Here is an 18,500-nt window from a genome sequence, read left to right on the forward strand (position 1 = left end):
TCAACAACTTAAAGGGAATGTATTAACACCTAATGAAACATGAGTTTTGACAATTAGGCTTTTATTGTTTTACTATGCTTACAGTACACTGCAACCCCCCCCCCAAAAAAAACAAATCAACATACAATAGCATTTACACCCACACGCACTCACACCCAACAGCAACATACACGCTTTCACACGCACTTACACTCTTCAATGTAAACAATGCAGGCTGAGAGAGTGATTAAAAAAGCAAAGTAGTCAGCCATCCACTGTTCCTCCCTCTTCAGCACAGGGCTCGGTCAACCATTTTCTTTTCTCTCCCTCTCAGTGCACAGCGGGGAGACCGAAGAGGAACAGAAACTGTAAATCTTTAGGGATCAATGGAAAAACTGCTGTCCTGTCGGGCCATTTGACCAACCATCTCACACACACTGCAGGTGTTGGGAGGTCAGGATACCCATTCATCCAATCCTCACTGTCATAGCAACAACACCCTCAACGTCCTTAAAATGTACTGTCTGAAATGTTATATTCTTTGAAGTTATGCGATAGGAAGAGGGGGTAGAGAGAGAAGTAGAGGGAGAGAAGTTAGTGTGAGAGAAGAAAGAAACGCCAAGAATTAGTGTGACATGTTATTTTCCCATGATCCTCTGCGGTAGAGGAATAAGACCTTGTTTCACTTCCCTTGTATGGGTCAGGATGGAAAATTGATCGTCCGTTACTTAGCAACACTTTCTGGCATCATTCACGACCCTGTCCGTCGTTACATTACCTCTTAGCGCGTACAAAGTACAAGGCGTTGGTTTTAGGGTAGTACTTCACGTTCTGCTTCTTGTCCATCAAGCCCCCGAAAATGATGAGCTCACCCCTCCCTTGGACCACTGTGTGGAGGCTCGTCTCGGGGGGACCCGTGACGGCGGCGGGGGTTCCGTTACCGTAAACCCTCCAGGAGACAAGACCGTCCCCTTTGGCTCGGGACACATCCAGTACATACATCTGCATGGGCTTGCAGTTGAGCGACTGGTACAGGGGCTTGCCCACGTTCAGGCTCTGGGGCGGGTGATGGCCAAGTCGCCGTGCGATGGGCGGGATGGTGTGTCCGTCAGCGGCAACCTGTGGTGGGCTGGAAGATGAGGGGGAGGTTCCCGCTGAAGCCCCGCCTCCCCCGCTTCCACTTACTCCTGTAGCAGCCCCTTGAGACAATGGATTTGAGGACGATGGCATGGATGAAGAGGACGGGTTTTTGACAGCCTCCAGGCCCCGTCTCAGGGCAGCAGGGGACACCGCCCCCGGTGGAGTGAGTGGGGAGCCAGGAGCAGGGGGAGGTGTGTGCACTCCATTAGTGCTGAGTACCTCAGCAGAAAGGGGGTGGGTGGCAGAAAGAGTAGATTCCCAGCCGTAGTCCGACGAGACAGGGGGGTGAGAGGGCGGGGAGGCAGCCTGGGCAGGGCTGGTCCTGGGAGAGGGGGACGAGCCGTCGAGTAGTGGATGGAGGGATGGAAGAGGCGGGCTGTCAGGACCCTGGGAGGGGGATGGCTGCTGAGAGGAGGAGCCGGGGCTACCCTCTCTGGCACCCCCTCTGGCCGAGGGACGGGGTCTCAGTGTGCCCCAGCGGCCGTTCACACAGGGGGCTTCCTCAGCGGCCCCCAGTACGACCCCGGCGGCTCCGCTCCTCACAGGGGAATAGGAGCGCAGGGAAGGGGGCTCCGTGCCCAAGGGAGCGGGAGAGGCACTGATGGGTGAGGGCCGAGAGTTCAGGCTGGGGCTGAGGGGCGCACGGCCAGACGGAGCCTGGGAGAACACCACCACACACTGCCCAACCTGGAGAGAGATAGAAAACAATGAAAGGAGGTTGAGTTGAAAGAAGAAATCCCATACACAACATCCCAACAGTGTTCACTGCTGTGAGACCAAGGCAGGATCCGACATTCACGATGGCCCGGGGCCAGTATGTGTCAGGCCAGTGGATCTCATCAGTCATTGGCTGGACCGGGTCAGTAATTTCTCAGCGCATTTTGGTGTTCCATTTTGACATTTACCTGCTACGTCGCAGTCTTCCATTGAAGACCACATGTGAAAAAGTAAATCTATTTGTATGAGCAATATGATAGCCCGTTCATTCAACCACACTCCGAGAGCCACAACTTCCTGTGCAGTACAAGAGTTGATGCATTCACACTGCAGAGTTGAGCAGTCCAGAGTGAAAAGAAGCACTCGTCAATCCACTCGCTGAGCTTATTTCTTTCAGGGAAAGTGATTTACAAACCAGCAACAGGCTGGCTAGTGGCTACTGTTGACAGTCTGCTACAAAAAGACAAGTATCATTCCTCTTGGCTAGCCTAGAGCAATGCCTCTATTGAAAAGCAGTTGTCTAATGGGTAACCTTCCATTTTCAGATGCAAAACTCTTAATACTTTAGGAAGAAAATGCACTATGCAGAAGTCGCACCGCCATTTCCTGGTTGTTAAAATTCTAATAGTTTGCTTAATTTCAGTTTATGTGACAAAACAAGCAAGTACAGTGGAAAGCAGTGGTCACCAACCAGTTGATCGTGACCGACTGGTCGATCTCCTAGGCATTCCTAGTCGGTCGCCAAATATTTCTGTAAAAAAACAACGATAAAGCCTTGGGTTCCTCATTTTTTTTATTTGGCTCGCGCTGTTGGCGGTAGGTGCACCTGATTTAACTGCCCTGCGCGCCGGGTAGTCACAACCTCTGCCTTCCAGACGGGCACGGGGGAAGCAAATCAAGTGCACTATAGGCCTACCACTGGCCAATCGGATGGCTCAGATTAGTGCTGTAGTAACGTAGCAGGCGTAAAAGAAAGTTGATACTGTGAGATTTCAGATCTTTTAAAACCATGACTAGAGTGTCAACGAATACAGCAAAGAGCTGCTGTTTTTATGAGTGAGTTCATGTTTAAGTTTTTAACTCAGCACTGTCAACACTTTCTATTCAACACTTTTATAAGCCATAAAATGCATGTTCTCCCGACTTCCACCCACACTACAACCAGCACTGCAGCTGCAATGAATTAGTAGGAAAGTGTATTGATAGGCTTGCATTGTTATTATTAGCGGCTTGGATGTTTTTTTTAAATATTGAGGAATATTTCACTTTCTCTGGTCATAGGTGTAACAACATGAATTTGTGCACGAGGCAGAAATAATGCAATGCGAGTTTCACCATCAACCGGTGTCCCTTTTTGGTCAGTGTCAGTGGAGGAAAGGGAGAGCTGGGGGACGTTGAGAGGCGGACCCAGTCTGCTGCCCTCTCCCTCCGCTGAGACTGACCATCAGATGCAGGCTTCCTCAGCCTGGTAAAAAAAAAAACTAAGCAAATGATTTAAATGTATGCTCACTCAGCTGTACCTCACAAGTAATACAACAACTGATCTATTACCGGTGTGATCATATAGCCTAGCTCAAATGTTGAAATATAAAAATAAATAAAAATTAAATGGTCTGAGAAGAACAACAATGCATTGGAGGGGTGATAATGATTTGGGCTTATAACCTACGCACAGATCTCATTACTACAGTACTGTTTTTAATAGGTGACTGTTGTATAAGCTTATGTTTTTTAAGTCATGTCCCAAAATATTTTTACGGTTGATCTCGGCTTACATTTTTGACTCAAAAATTAAAGGTTGGTGACCACTGGTGTAGAAAATCATTGTACCATCAAAACCGCTGTAAAATACATTTACCATAACCAAAAATATTGTATTTTCAGCTGTCAGAAGCTGGTGTACAAAACCCGAAAGTAAAAGACGCAAAATTAAACTTAGACTTGCTTTCAACGACAGACCTATAACCACACATTTCTATGTGAATTTGGTTGGTAGCCCATAGTTACAAATTGCAGATTTAAAAGGAAAATACAACTCAAAACCTATCTTTTGGTATTTGTTTCATTTGTCCACTGTTGATATAATCCCAAAATGTTTTGCATGTCAGCAATCAAGTTTTGAAGAACTGTATTTTGAATGTTTTATATCTTGAAAACTTGATTACTAGCATGCAAAACATTTTGGCATTTCAAAGAGAATAATGTCCTACATTGCTAAATTATATTACACAGCTTTTTAATATATACCATAATGTAGCATTTTATTAGCTGAAAATATAGAAAGAAAGCATGTCAACCCAGGCCCTGCAGTACCATAATATATTTATAAACTACCCCATATCTGGGACAGTATAAATTCTATTCGGGCCAGTACATTTCTGACCAACATTTTGTTTTTTAAAGAACATCAACAAACAAAACAGAAAACACCATACAATGTTATACATGCAGCTCCAGCCCATAAAAACTAAATTCCCAAATAAAAATACAGGTAATGTTAAGATTTGGTCAAGCCTCCCACCCATCTCTCACCAACAGTCCGTAGCCAACTTCTCAAAAAGAAACACCAAAGGGTGAAGGAAAGAGAGAAGTAAGGTCACCCCACCAGTTGGTCCCTTACGGCTTAAGATTCCCTGCCAAAGCCTGCATTGTGGATGGCCTCGCCCTATTACATTTTACTGTTGTGGATCCCAAATTAACAATATTCTGGAAAACATTCATCCAGTAAAATTCAAGAGCCAGCCCTGATTCCAACATAACTGCAAAAAACTAAGCATTTGCCTTAAGTGTCAAAGATGAGTCATCATTCAACAGGTGCAGGCAAGGATCTGGGATAAGGTTTACCCTCATCAATCTTGACAGCGACAAGCATATAGCACTCCATAAATGTGTGTATAAAAAGGGGTAGGGAACGTATTGAGAGCCACACATACCCTGCAGGCGGGGTGGCACCACAGCTCTGGGGCTCCATGGTCATCGTTCTCAACCCTCAACTGCTGCCACGTCCAGGGTGGGGCACCCATGTGGAGGAGCCAGGCATCCTTCAGCAGCTAGCAGGGACATGAGAGAGGGGGGGGGGGGGGAGCAGAGTCACAACCAGCAAAACATCCGCAGAAACAGTTCAACTAGCATAACACTGGCAGGCAGAGTTGCCCGTCCACGGAAAACAGTGCAGACTCCCATTCGAGAACACAGGCACTCACCGCATTAGGGCCTCCACAGCCTCCCAGAATAAGTAGAGTCTCGTTGCCAACCACAATCTGTGAGAGAGGAGAATATACATTTAAAACAGACAAGCACTGACACAAGCCACAAAAAAATGTGACTGGTATTCTCTCAAAAAAAAAATATACAGATACAGACATTTACAAAAGAATCCGAAATACTGCATGATGGAGGTACAGAAGGGAGAAGGTGGGCGGTGAAAGTGTCATCCTGACCTGAGACTGGCCTCCTCGTGGGTGGGGGGATGGGCCAGAGATGGTTGGCTTGGACCAGGACCACTGCTCCAGATCCAGAACCCACACCTCGTTACTCCTGATCAGGGACCAGTGGAGAGCAGGGGGACACGGTGAGACAAAACACACACAGTGACAGATTCACACACACACACACAACTTTCAACACTGCAAAACAACTAAACCAGACAGTTTTTGAAATGATTTCCTTTCAAGACATTCACACTACAACCTTCCTACATTGTTTCCTAACACCACAACGGTTTTAATTCCAAGTGTTTGAACTGATGTGTGTCAGGTTGTGCAATTGTAGCGTCCGGTTTGGCACAGTATGGTAAAAATAAGCAGAAAACTCAAGGTAAAAGCTCCTCAAAGTAGTGACATACATTTGGCGTGCCCCTAGTGACCCTCCAAACACCACCATGGTGCTCCCTATGACAGAGGAAGAGTGACCGGCCATGGGCGGGGGACCGTGGGTCGTCACGATGCAGTTCCACCTGAGAGGGCATAGAAGAGTACGGGGTTAGTTAGATAGGAGGGGGAAAGTGGTAAAACACCAAGCACTGATGGCTAGGTAAGGCTACAGATATAGATATGGGGATAATGGGCCTTAAGAGCTTCTACACAGAGACTTCTCATGCGTAATAACACACTGACTATCCACCTGTATTGAGAGAGTGAATTGTAGACAACGTGATAAAGCCACTCATTGGCTTCAAAAGGGCTAATTCATCTACCGAGTCTAGGTTCGCCTCTTCCTCTCACCAGTTTTTGGAAGGGGAGTATGTGTGGATCTCGTCAAAGAATCTCTCTGGCTGATGCAGTGGGTAGGGGCTGGGGCGAGTCCATCCACCAAACAGCACCAGCAGGTCTTTGTACATCACCAGGGTAGCCCCCGCTTTAGGAGACGGATAGGAGCCTGTGTGGGCAAAAGGAGAAATGAAAGAGCCATACATTCATACATTTTCTATGTCATACATACATGGGTTAGAAGTCAAGTTAAAAATGAGGGGAGAAAGAAAAAAAAAACATTTTAGATTAGTTTGTTCGAAAGCACACTGACATCAAAAAACATTTTTTCCCCTCCTTCACTTCCCTGGTAATAAATAGATACGGCAGGCAGCATCCACCCCAGGGGCTTAGGATTGCTTACCTGAGGTCAAATCAAACCACATTTTATTTGACACATGCTTCGTAAACAACAGGTTTAGACTAACAGTGAAATGCTTACTTACGGGTCCTTACCCCAACAATTAAGAGAGGAAAATACTGACAAATAATAACATGAGGAATAAATACACAATGACTCACGATAACTTGGCTATATACAGTTTGTCCGTACCGAGTCGATGTGCAGGGGAACGAGGTTATTGAGGTTGATATGTACAGTGGGGCAAAAAAGTATTTAGTCAGCCACCAATTGTGCAAGTTCTCCCACTTAAAAAGACGAGAGGCCTGTAATTTTCATCATAGGTACACTTCAACTATGACAGACAAAATGAGGGGGAAAAATCCAGAAAATCACATTGTAGGATTTTTAATGAATTTATTTGCAAATTATGGTGGACAATAAGTATTTGGTCAATAACAAATGTTTGTCTCAATACTTTGTTATATATCCTTTGTTGGCAATGACAGAGGTCAAACGTTTTCTGTAAGTCTTCACAAGGTTCACACACTGTTGCTGGTATTTTGGCCCATTCCTCCATGCAGATCTCCTCTAGAGCAGTGATGTTTTGGGGCTGTTGCTGGGCAACACAGACTTTCAACTCCCTCCAAAGATTTTCTATGGGGTTTTAAGTGGGAGAACTTGCACAATTGGTGGCTGACTAAATACTTTTTTGCCCCACTGTATATATAGTGTATTTGGTAAGTATTCAGACCCCTTGACTTTTTCCACATTTTGTTATGTTACAGCCTTATTCTAAAATGGATTAAATCAATCTAAACACAATACCCCATAATGACAAAGCAAAAACATTTCACCCCCCCCCTCAAATATCACATTTACTTAAGTATTCAGACCCTTTACTCAGTACTTTGTTGAAGCACCTTTGGCAGAGATTACAGCTTTGAGTCTTAGGTATGATGCTACAAGCTTGGCAGATGTATTTGGGGACCTTCTCTGCAGATCCTCTCAAGCTCTGTCAGGTTGGATGGGGAGCGTTGCTGCACAGCTATTTTCAGGTCTCTCCAGAGATGTTCGATCGGGTTCAAGTCCGGGCTCTGGCTGGGCCACTTAAAGACATTCCGAGACTTGTCCCGAAGCCACTCCTGCATTGCCTTGGCTGTGTGCTGAGGGTTGTTGTCCTATTGGAAGGTGAACCTTCGTCCCTGTCTGAGGTCCTGAGCAGGTTTTCATCAAGAATATCTGTACTTTTCTCCATTTATCTTTCCCTCAATTCTCCCAGTCCCTGTTGCTGAAAAACATCCCCACAGCATGATGCTGCCACCACCATGCTTCACCGTAGGGATGGTGCCAGGTTTCCCCCAGACGTGACGCTTGGCATTCAGGCCAAAGAGTTCAATCGTGCTTTCATCAGACCAGAGAATCTTGTTTCTCATTGTCAGAGTCCTTTAGGTGCCTTTTGGCAAACTCCAAGCGGGCTGTCATGTGCCTTTTACTGAGGAGTGGCTTCCGTCTGGCTATGCTACCATAAAGGCCTGATTGGTGGAGTGCTGCAGAAACGGTTGTCCTTCTGGAAGGTTCTCCACTTGAAACTTCACTTGGGGCGGCAGGGTAGCCTAGTGGTTAGAGTGTTGGACTAGTAACCGGAAGGTTGCAAGTTCAAACCACCCAACTGTACATATCTGTTGTTCTGCCCCTGAACAGGCAGTTAACCCACTGTTCCTAGGCCGTCATTGAAAATAAGAATTTGTTCTTAACTGACTTGCCTAGTTAAATAAAGGTAAAAAAAAAAAAAAAAAACGTGTAGGTATTCCCTGGGTCAGGGAGAGGCATAAAGCATAAATACCAACAGATACAGCAACAGACACAGTGAGCTGAAAAGGACGTTGAGTGTGTACCTGAGGCTAAAGGGCGGATCCACTCCTTACTGTTGAGGTCAAGTCTCCACAGGTCATTGAAGGCAGCATTACAGCTACTCTGAGTGCAGCCCCCAAACACATACATGGACTGGTTGGAGTCATAGTAGCATGCACCTGCAACACACACATACATGGTTTGAGTAAGAACTAGTTACACCTTCAACACCATGTCCCTGATACTTATTTTTGATTATCCAGCTTATACCATGGCCATTCAACTAAATTCCACAAAGCCGTGATATATACATATTGTATACTGACTGTGTGAGAAGCGTTGAGTGATGGGTGTTCCAGGATATGGGTATGTACGACTCTCCCATTGGATGTAGCCATCCTGGACGGCCCGCAGAAAACCATGGTAACACTGATATGCAACACCTGGGGGGGGGGAATTGGAGATGAAGTGAGTGACTTCTACGGTTTTCTGTGAACTCATAACCACAATAAAAGCAACATAATAGGTAACACGTCAGTATCTTGTAACTTGTTGTTTTGGGTTGACTCCCAACTGAAAATGGGTCAAAGGTTACTGAAAATGGGATAAAGGTTACTTGCCCTTTTGTAAGGAAATAACCACTAGGGTGTCTCAAAATGTAGCATCATGGCATGTAATTGCCTACTTTGGTTTAGTGTGGTTGTGGTGTCGTCAGAAGAGAGACATACCTTTGATGAGGCGGTACCACTGTTTACACACCAGTGCAGCGGTCTTGTGCTCCTGGTAAGGTGAAAGAAAGGACAGGATGTATTCTAGGACTTCCTCTGGTAGCTCCACCATTGTCCTCTCACCCTCAACTAAGCCCTCTAGGTCCCTCTCTCTTCTGTTGGTCCCCATCTTCTCTTCTTCCTCCTGTGCCAATCCAACAGGACCTGCTCCATCTTCCTCTGTATCCATGGCAACAAAGTATCCATCCTCACTGTCTGAGGTACGGGACATTCTTTCTTTCTGTAGACAAAGATGGGAGAAGTCACTAAAAAGGTGAGCCCAAAGACTCAAACAAGAATTGTAACTTCCATCAATTCCAACATGTCACGTGTTTTCAGGGTAGCATTAATCAATGACAACAAGGTGGAAATACACATGGCTAATTTAGCTAGCCACTATACAAGGCAAAACAGAGTAAGTTAACTATCTAACTAACTATATAATGTTTTGAGCAGCGAACGTAACGGTAACTTGTCTAGATAGCTAACGGTGGCTAACAAACGTTCTAGGATAATTGATAGCTAATTTCTAGCTAAGAGTTTAGCTGGTCGTAGAAAATTAAACACATTTCATTGCCAGGTAGTGCTATGCTAAATTCATGTAACTTGTTTGCCTGATAACTAGTTCACCAAAGTGGTAAGGTAGGTGGCACAATACAGTTAGCTGCATTATGTTAGCGTTCACCGATGTGCGCATCCATCCTGGCCCGCCCTTGATAATTAGAATTCCAGTCTATGGTAGGGCATCACATCTGTTAAAACTATGTGGCAAATCATGGACATTTTGCTACCAATCCGTGGGAAACTATGATAGTTACACATTTCCTGAATCTCGAGATAGTTGGCTAGCTAGTGGGTTACGTTACTAGCTAGCTATATAGCTAGCTAATGTTTGCAGTCAGAAACTAGTGTTTTCTGCCCTATTTCGGTCAGGTTTTCAGGGGCAATATTTCCCTTTCAACCATAACCCCAACAGCTATATTCACCGTAATTCTGCACGAATTATTTTGCTGGTTTTCTATCTTTTGACGTCTCTCTTCTCATTCCCTTTATCAGCTTCTGCAGTAAATCGCCATACTCCAAGCATTCGCCATCTTCCTCAGTGGCAGCGTCCTTCGCAACGCGGGAGCGCGCACGTAAATCGTGAATGGAGGAAGTAGAAACAAAAGCGGTGGTGAAGAGAATAGTTAAAAAATAGGTATAGGCCCATTGTACTAAAATACCATGACAACCAAACAAAACATATGAATTCAAATGCCTTTATTGTATTGATACCAATTTATTAATCTACACCAAGCTATTATACAACAATCTGATTGTGGACTACAGGAAACGGGGGGCAGCCGGTATCCCATCGACAGGGCTGCAGTGGAGAGGGTCGAGATCTTCAAGTTCCTCTGTGTCCACATCACTAAGGACTTAACAACACACCAGCACAGTTTGCAAAAAGGGCTCAACAGCGCCCTTTCTCCCTCAGGAGGCTGAAGAGATTTGGCATAGCCCCTCAGATCCTCAAGAACTTCTACAGATGCACCATTGAGAGTGGTGTCTGAGGAAGGCCCGGAAAATTGCCAAAGACCATGCCACCCCAGACATGGACTGTTCTCTCCACTACCGTCTGGCAAGCGGTACCAGAACATCAGGTCTCAGACCAACAGGCTCCGAGACAGTTTCTATCTCCAAGCAGTAAGACTGCTGAACAGCTATTTCCATGGCTGCCCACCCTCACCAACGGACTATCTACACTAACTCTATGCACACTCACAGTTCTCTATCCACATACTCACACACACTTACATTGACACTCTCCTACGCATACACAGATATTGACACCCCCCCCCCCCCCACACACACACTATCACACATGCACACACAAATTCACCATATACACTGCTGCTACTATTTATTACTTTCCTGCTGCCTAGTCACTTTTATCCTGCTGCCTAGTCACTTTTATCCTGCTGCCCAGTCACTTTTATCCTGCTGCCTAGTCACTTTTATCCTGCTGCCCAGTCACTTTTATCCTGCTGCCCAGTCACTTTTATCCTGCTGCCCAGTCACTTTTATCCTGCTGCCCAGTCACTTTTATCCTGCTGCCCAGTCACTTTTATCCTGCTGCCCAGTCACTTTTATCCTGCTGCCCAGTCATTTTTATCCTGCTGCCTAGTCACTTTTATCCTGCTGCTCAGTCACTTTTATCCTGCTGCCCAGTCACTTTTATCCTGCTGCCCAGTCACTTTTATCCTGCTGCCCAGTCACTTTTATCCTGCTGCCCAGTCACTTTTATCCTGCTGCCCAGTCACTTTTACCCCTGCCTATATTTACATAGCTATCTCAACTACCACCATATCCCTGGCACATTGCTATGGTACTTAAGTACTGACCTTGTATATAGTGTAAAATCTTGTTTTACTTATTGTGTTTTTATTTTATCTGACCTTGTATTGATTACGTGCTCGTTTGAAGATTATATTATGGATGTTTCTATTTCTTTACCTTTAATATGGAACACTGCATTGTTGAGGAAGAATAGCTTGTAAGTAAGCATTTCGCTGTACTGTTTACACTTGTTCCATCCGGTTCAAGTGAAAAATCAACTTTTATTTGATTTGATGTAGCTGAACACAGAAGAGAACGGACACGGGCTATGTCTATTTCTGCACCTGGATAAAGTTTAGACCAAGTTGGCATACCTAAACTAAAGGTCACTTACAATAACAAAGTTGGGACAAACTAAGTCATATGGAGAGATACGACCTGTAAACGTATAGCTACAATAACCTGTACAACATATAGGTCATCCAATACTCAAATCATTCAACATTGAAGTAGACCACACTTCCAGGTCAGGAATCAATGCGCGTTCCCGATGAACATGTGCAATGTCGATACAGTAGAGGTCGCTGTTGATTCTGTCTTTTTTTGTTTTTGACTGCTTGGTTTTCGATTTCGCATCGGCGCAGACATCCAGCTAGCTACAGCGTGTGTTTGTATCTTGAACACTGAGCTCGTGTGTGGGTCTTGGACGCTGTAATATGGAAGATGAAGAGGTTTGCGAAAGCTGGGAGGAAGCTGCAGACAGCGGGGTGAGGAAGAAATGCGATGGAACTTTTGTTTTTAGGACATGAACTGTGTTCAATAGTCAGTGTGTGTGGTTGGCCTGTCAAACATTCAATGCCTTATGAAGGAACTGAAGCGAACAGCCTGTCGCCATGTCGGAGCCTCCGCTAGCTTAGATACAGGCCCAAGTTGACCCATTCCAGGGTATCGTAAGTTGAAAAGGCCTGGCCAGGACTACAGATAAAGATATGGTTTATTTTTGTATCAGGCGGAAGTGTAAAAAGAGAGTCAACAACGATCTGGTAACGTCGTTAACTAGCGGCAAGTTATTGTTATGTAACTAACGTTAGTTGGCTAGCCAGGTTGTGGAAAGTGTCACTAGTTAGCTAGCAGTTGTCATTCGGCTAGCAGCTAACGTTAGCTAGACAACGAAATAATTATTAACGAAACATTTCGACAAACTGGATTGGCTATGTTTAAGCCAGTTAGGTAGTTATCTTAATAACTACACCATTTTGCAACTGTTGTGAAAATGCTTAACACTCAACTCAAATTTCAGCACTGGAATTAAATGTAGATAACTACCAAACGTTAGTAGATCGGCTAGCTAGTGTGCTAAGTCGAATCATGTTATGCCGAGTCTCCTTTCTTTTAACACATTTTCTCACCAGTGACTTATAACGAAAATGTATTAATTCTGATTATCTATAGATGTAACGTATTCCTACTTTGAATAATTGAATTAAGAATGAAAAGGTTTTTATGTTTATTTGCCTGTTTCCAAGGAAATTGAGAGAAGACTCGAAGCAAAGTTGAAGATAAGCCAGAAAACAAAGTGAGCGAAATAAAATCCAACTGAAAATATCCAAGTAAAGATATTATACAGCACAACGTATTTCTTGTTTAATACAAACTCTGCCCCCTCCCTCAGGAAATCCTCCATCGGCCCAGGTAGCTCCCCTATACGAACTGCCATGGTTATCCAGGATGAATCTCAACCTGCAGCCCCCCCACCTCAAATCCGAATTCTGAAGCGCCCCTCAAGTAACGGTTCCCTAGGGTCAACTAGTTCATCTAACCGCCCCACCCAGCAGCCGAAGTCACTGGCCCAGCGGGAGGCAGAGTATGCTGAGGCCCGCAGGAGGATTTTGGGTAGTGCTAGTTCTGAAGAAACACCTCAGGACAAACCTAGCCAAGACAGGTTAGACACCTACACTCAATGGTATGGGTTATGTAAACAGTCTTATTGTGCTGTTTCTCATCCATTTACATTTCGTTGTCTTTCCCCATTAGACCAGTGCGAGTGAGTGCCCAGCCACAGCCAGAACCGGTTCGTCCAAACAATCACCTGATCCGCCAACCCACTGGCCCAGACGGCACCACAGGCTTCCGTCACTGCAGATAGAGTGCAGAAGGGAGAGGGGGATCCATCGTCTCCATGGGGGCATGGTGTGCAGGGGATAAAGGGGGAGGTAGCATAGTGCATGAAGAGCAGAGTGGTGGGATGAAATTGAAAAATTTAGATTAGGACAAACAGAATATATTGGCCCACAGAATGAGATGAAGTATCCCTCCCACCCCTTTCTGCTGACTGTTGGTACGCTCATTGCCTTTCGCCCTCTGCCCTGTCTCCAGCCTGCGCAGAGGGTTGCAGGGAGATGGCAGAGAGGAGCTGAGTGTCAAGTCAGATCTCCTCTCTGTCCCACACTGTGACAAGGGCAGTCCCTCAGGATTCCACACACTGTGATATCTCCCATGATGCACCCTGAGCTGCCCCATGCCCCTCTCCACTGTCCCTCTCCTGCTAAGGACCAGGGTCCTCCTAGGTCCCGGGCATACCTGCCCTCCAGGGAAATGACAGACTGGTTCTGTGGGACTGAAAGGTGGCCAGGGGGAAGTGAGGAAGGAACCTTGCTCCGGGTGTGAGTGTAGGGCCATGGATAGAGCAGGGGAGTGACAAGGTGCCACTTCGTGTTAGCATGTTCAAGCAATAATTCCGAAATCAACATGTAAGCCCTGCCTTCTTTAGTTAGACTGCCTGTGCTCTATCTGTTAATATTCGTCTGTTTTGTTTTTAAGTTATTTCAACAACAAACAAAAAACATTTTACTGTAATTTTATTTTTCTTTGTTTTTTTGTTTAACATCTGGGCAGTAACTGAATGGCGAATTTGGGAAGGTTGTTAGATTAATGGTGTCTCTTATGTTATTGCATCTAGTTTTTTTTAAATTCATGTCTGTTTTCAAAGTGGGAATGATATAGAAGAAAAGAAAAAAAATGACAGAAAATGTTAGTGAAGCTGAATGTTTTATAGCATATTATACAGGTAGTCATTGAAAGTAGTAGCCATTTTTGAAACGATACTGTAAGTATATGTTGAGATTAGGAGAAAATAGTTTATGGATGGCCAAAAAGTAATCCTGTAAAAATGTCCACACTGCGTGGCCTTGTTGCTTCATTTGCGAAGAGAGGGGCCACCGATGACAAGGAGCATGAAGAAGGCCATCGCTTTCTTTTGATTCAGGGTTGTTTGAAGAGGAAGCCATTGGCTGGGAGTGTTTTAAGCAGCACCTCTGTTCTGTCTTTCGTTCTGTCTCTCCAGGGTTGCCTTACTTGGAGAGAGGAGCACTTGTTCTTTTACGTTAAAGACATGCTGGATCAAGGAGAATGACAGAATAACAAACTGAGTTAGATGGAGATTGACTTAAAGTTTCAATTTTTGCTTGGTTAGAAGGCAATGTTATTGTTAAAGAGAGTGCCAAAGTTGAAAGGAAGCCCTTTTATCCCCAGTGGAGGAACATGTCATAGCTCTGTCTATCCAATCTATGTAGTTTTGTAAATGAAATGACAAGAAACTACATCTTGGCTGTTTTAAACCATAGTAAATGTGTTGACTCAAACGCCTTAAATTATCTTTGGTTTCATATTGGACCCCACAGTAACTGAGGCACCTCAGGTTAATGCTCTTGGATGCTGAGATTTAAACCCCCCCTCCTTAAAAAAAAAAAAATCTCCTCCCTGTAACCTCCCTTTCTCTAATTTATGTCAATTGGCCCGCCTTAGAACCTCAGGAAAGGTGGTTTTGTTGGCCCCTCAGGCAGGTTTTAATGCTGGAGTGGCCAAGCAAAGTCTTTGGTCTGCTCACATGTAATCCCAGTGATGCAGTGACTGGCTGGAATTGTTGCACAGCCTAATATGTAAAGAAAATCACACCCAGTAACCTTATTTGGGTGTGATTTGGTTCTTATTTGGACTATACCTAGAGTATGTTACGTCTGGGCCATTGAAGAGTACTCAACCTCATCCTTTCTAGGGATCACTGAGCAGAGAGGGCTGGACAGGTGAAAGCAATACGGTGGAGAAACCCAGGTGGATTGTAGAAACCCCTGGGTGCGGTTTCCATACCTGTCTTGTCTACATGGATCAGAGATCAGCTTGGGGAAGGGAGGGAGGAGGAGACTAGAGTCTAACCCTGGATTAGTATGATCCTCCTGAACAGGGTTAGGCTCAATTCAGTTTAATTCAGGAAGCGAATTGAAATGTAATGCTTGAATAGAAAATAGCTTTTTTATTTCTGAGGATTTATTCCGTTTGTGAAATGAATTTAAATTGAAACCGAATTGACCCCAACGATGCGCTTGATGAGCCTGCGCAATTCCAGTAACTCAGCCATCGGATATGGGGCGGGGCGACAATGAAGAGATTACGCTTTTCTCTTCTGTCATGCGAACACAACAAACAAATCAGCCTGTAAAGTTTTTTTTAAATTCCCTTTAATAAAATAATATTGAAAAGTAAAGTTAAACGCAATTGCAAATATTTTTGTTTGGTGTAGAGTTTTATTTTTCTATTTTGTGAAATGGAAAATGTGCATGTACTTTTAGTCAAATATTAGTGGTTTTACAGATACCAAGCATAGCTGAAACCATAACCTTAAATGGCCCTCAATGACTACAGGAAGAATTTCAAATGCATTAATATGACAGAATTTTTTGAGCAATCATGTGAATATGATATTCTGCACAACCAACATAAATTGCATTTCAGAAATGCTTAATGCAACCATTGTCAATTTTGGTCAATGCCCAATGAGCTCTTTGTGTGCTTTTGAAGTTATACCTAATGTACAATTATTTAAATTTAACTTTCAGTTAGGCTAATGCTTGAAATTATTATTCTAACCTAAACCATAGCAGTAAGAACTCCATATATGGCTAACTTTCTCTCATATATTTTATTGAGCTGTTGTAGCTTTAAAATGAGTATGGTGCCAGACATTTCAGATTTCCCCTTGATGTTGTGGAGATATTTAATAGTCTGTCCTGTTAAAAAAAAAAACTATGTCTTAAACCCCGCAGTAAGCACCATTGACATGCATCTTGTGTTCTTACTAACCTGATCTAAAAATGTGTGAAGTGTCGTCCTAATGTATATCTCCTTGGAACTGTCATATCACTGAACACTTGTGTCCTTTGTTTGTCTAGCCCAACACACTACAACAGTGGTATTCAAAATTTTTCGGGACCCCATTTTTTTTCACTGATTTTTCTCACGACCCCACACCAAATCAAATGACACAACGTTCAAATCGGTACATTTCTATTTTTACATCAACAAATAGCCTTCACGTCGTACCATTTTCAAAATAAAACCAAAAAATACATGAACTCAAAAGTGTTTTTCAATTATCTTTCTTAAAACCGTTTGTATATTGTCCAATACAAGAATCTGTACTTTTATTAATACATTTTACGACCCAACTAGGAGTCACGACCGGGACTTTGGATACCACTGCTCTACAATGTGTGTCCAGGATGTGTTGTTCAGTCTATTTTGTATGAATAAACTGCAGTAATTAGAGAACATATTCTAAAAGCCATTGGCCTGTTTAGACATGGACAAACATTTTTATTTTGGCAAAAAAGTAAAATTTTGAGATGCAAATGTCAACATTTAAGTTATAGGCCATATCCATTTGTGTGCTATGTGCAGAAAGGTTAGCGTTTTACTGTGGAAAAATGTCCTCCTACAAGTAAGCGCAAAGGGGTAAAGTACTTGTAAAAATACTTTAAAGTACAACTTAAGTAGTTTTTTGGGGGTATCTGTACTTTACTATTTATATTTTTGATAACTTTTACTCCACTACATTTCTTAAGAAAATAATGTATTTTTTACTCAGTGCATTTTCCCTGACACTCAAAAGTACTTGTTACATTTTGAAAGTGTCCAATTCACACCCTTATCAAGAGAACATCCCTGGTCATCCCTACTGCCTCTGATCTGGCTATGATTATTTAGTGTGCCCATGGCTATCCATAAATAAAAAGAAGAAAATCGTGCCGTCTGGTTTGCTTAAAGAATTTTAAATTATTATTTTACTTTTGACACTTAAGGATATTTAAAACCAAATTTTTTACACTTACTCAAATAGTATTTTCTATTAAGGTATCTTTACTTTTTTTATGACAATTGGGTACTCGTTCCACCACTGAGTGAGAGTTAGATTTTGCCCCAACCAGTAGTTCTTACAAGTGAAGCATTTTCCACCAAAAAGTCAACAATGTGGTTCTCCTCTGTGATTTCCCTGGTGCTGCTTTAGAAGACTTGCTGTCCTGAAGCATTTCACACGAGGCACTTACAGTGCATTCGGAAAGTATTCAGACACCTTCACCTTTTCCACATTTTATGTTTCAGCCTTATTCTAAAATTGATCAAATCGTTTCCCCCCTCATCAATCAGGACCCTGTGTGGGTTCTTACCTGATCACTCAATGGAACTTTCAGCTTACTGACTTCCCTGCTTCGGTTCTTTCTTTGCCCGTGTTCTCTTTGATAAGCGTGGCCGCAATATTGGAGATAGTTTGGTGAGATCTGACATGCCCCCTGAGCCCACTCAGACACTCTTGACACCTATCCCAAATTGGAACTACAAATGTAGCTCATGCGCACACAGTGCAATAGCACTATAAAAACATATTTCTTCAGACACCCACATGCAGGTCGAAAGATCCCTGTTAGGGGTATCATCTCATGCAAGACCAAGGGAGTAATCTATCTCATCACCTGTTCGTGTGGAAAAGCCTACGTAGGACAAACGAAAAGACAATTAAAACAACACATAGCTGAACACCGCAGCTCAATCAGGTGTAAAAACATTGACTATCCAGTAGCAGCTCATTCTGTTGAAGCTAACCATCCCATCTCCTCCCTCAAATACACAGGCATTGAGCATGTTGCTCTACCAAGGAGAGGAGGTAACATCGAGATCCTACTACTACAAAGGGAGGCTTACTAGATATCCTATCTAAAAACATTGACCCCTAGTGGTCTGAATATTGACTTTGATCTCAGGCCCTTCTTATGAACAAATGTTCCTTCATGAACAAGTCTTATAAAT

At 43.6% G+C, this 18,500-nt stretch overlaps 2 protein-coding genes across 2 annotated transcripts; one reads left to right on the forward strand and one right to left on the reverse strand.

The window, feature by feature from the left end:
- Positions 1-44: 44 nt before the first annotated feature.
- LOC139370824 (F-box protein 42) lies at positions 45-10,174 on the reverse strand. The gene is made up of 10 exons (XM_071110614.1): positions 10,031-10,174; positions 9,006-9,285; positions 8,604-8,720; positions 8,322-8,456; positions 6,060-6,213; positions 5,681-5,791; positions 5,277-5,373; positions 5,040-5,096; positions 4,770-4,886; positions 45-1,806 (listed from the first exon to the last, which is right to left on the reverse strand). The coding sequence occupies exons 2-10, from the start codon at positions 9,274-9,276 to the stop codon at positions 754-756; spliced, it is 2,112 nt and encodes a 703-aa protein (XP_070966715.1). The 5' UTR covers positions 9,277-9,285; positions 10,031-10,174; the 3' UTR covers positions 45-753.
- A 1,804-nt stretch (positions 10,175-11,978) lies between these two features.
- LOC139370845 (SUZ RNA-binding domain-containing-like) lies at positions 11,979-16,969 on the forward strand. Its single transcript, XM_071110661.1, has 4 exons — positions 11,979-12,130; positions 12,890-12,939; positions 13,036-13,305; positions 13,398-16,969. Exons 1-4 carry the CDS (start codon positions 12,080-12,082, stop codon positions 13,507-13,509), a joined length of 483 nt encoding a protein of 160 aa, XP_070966762.1. The 5' UTR covers positions 11,979-12,079; the 3' UTR covers positions 13,510-16,969.
- Positions 16,970-18,500: the final 1,531 nt, after the last annotated feature.

This window comes from Oncorhynchus clarkii, chromosome 17 (genome assembly GCF_045791955.1).
Source record: "Oncorhynchus clarkii lewisi isolate Uvic-CL-2024 chromosome 17, UVic_Ocla_1.0, whole genome shotgun sequence".
NCBI lineage: Eukaryota > Metazoa > Chordata > Actinopteri > Salmoniformes > Salmonidae > Oncorhynchus > Oncorhynchus clarkii.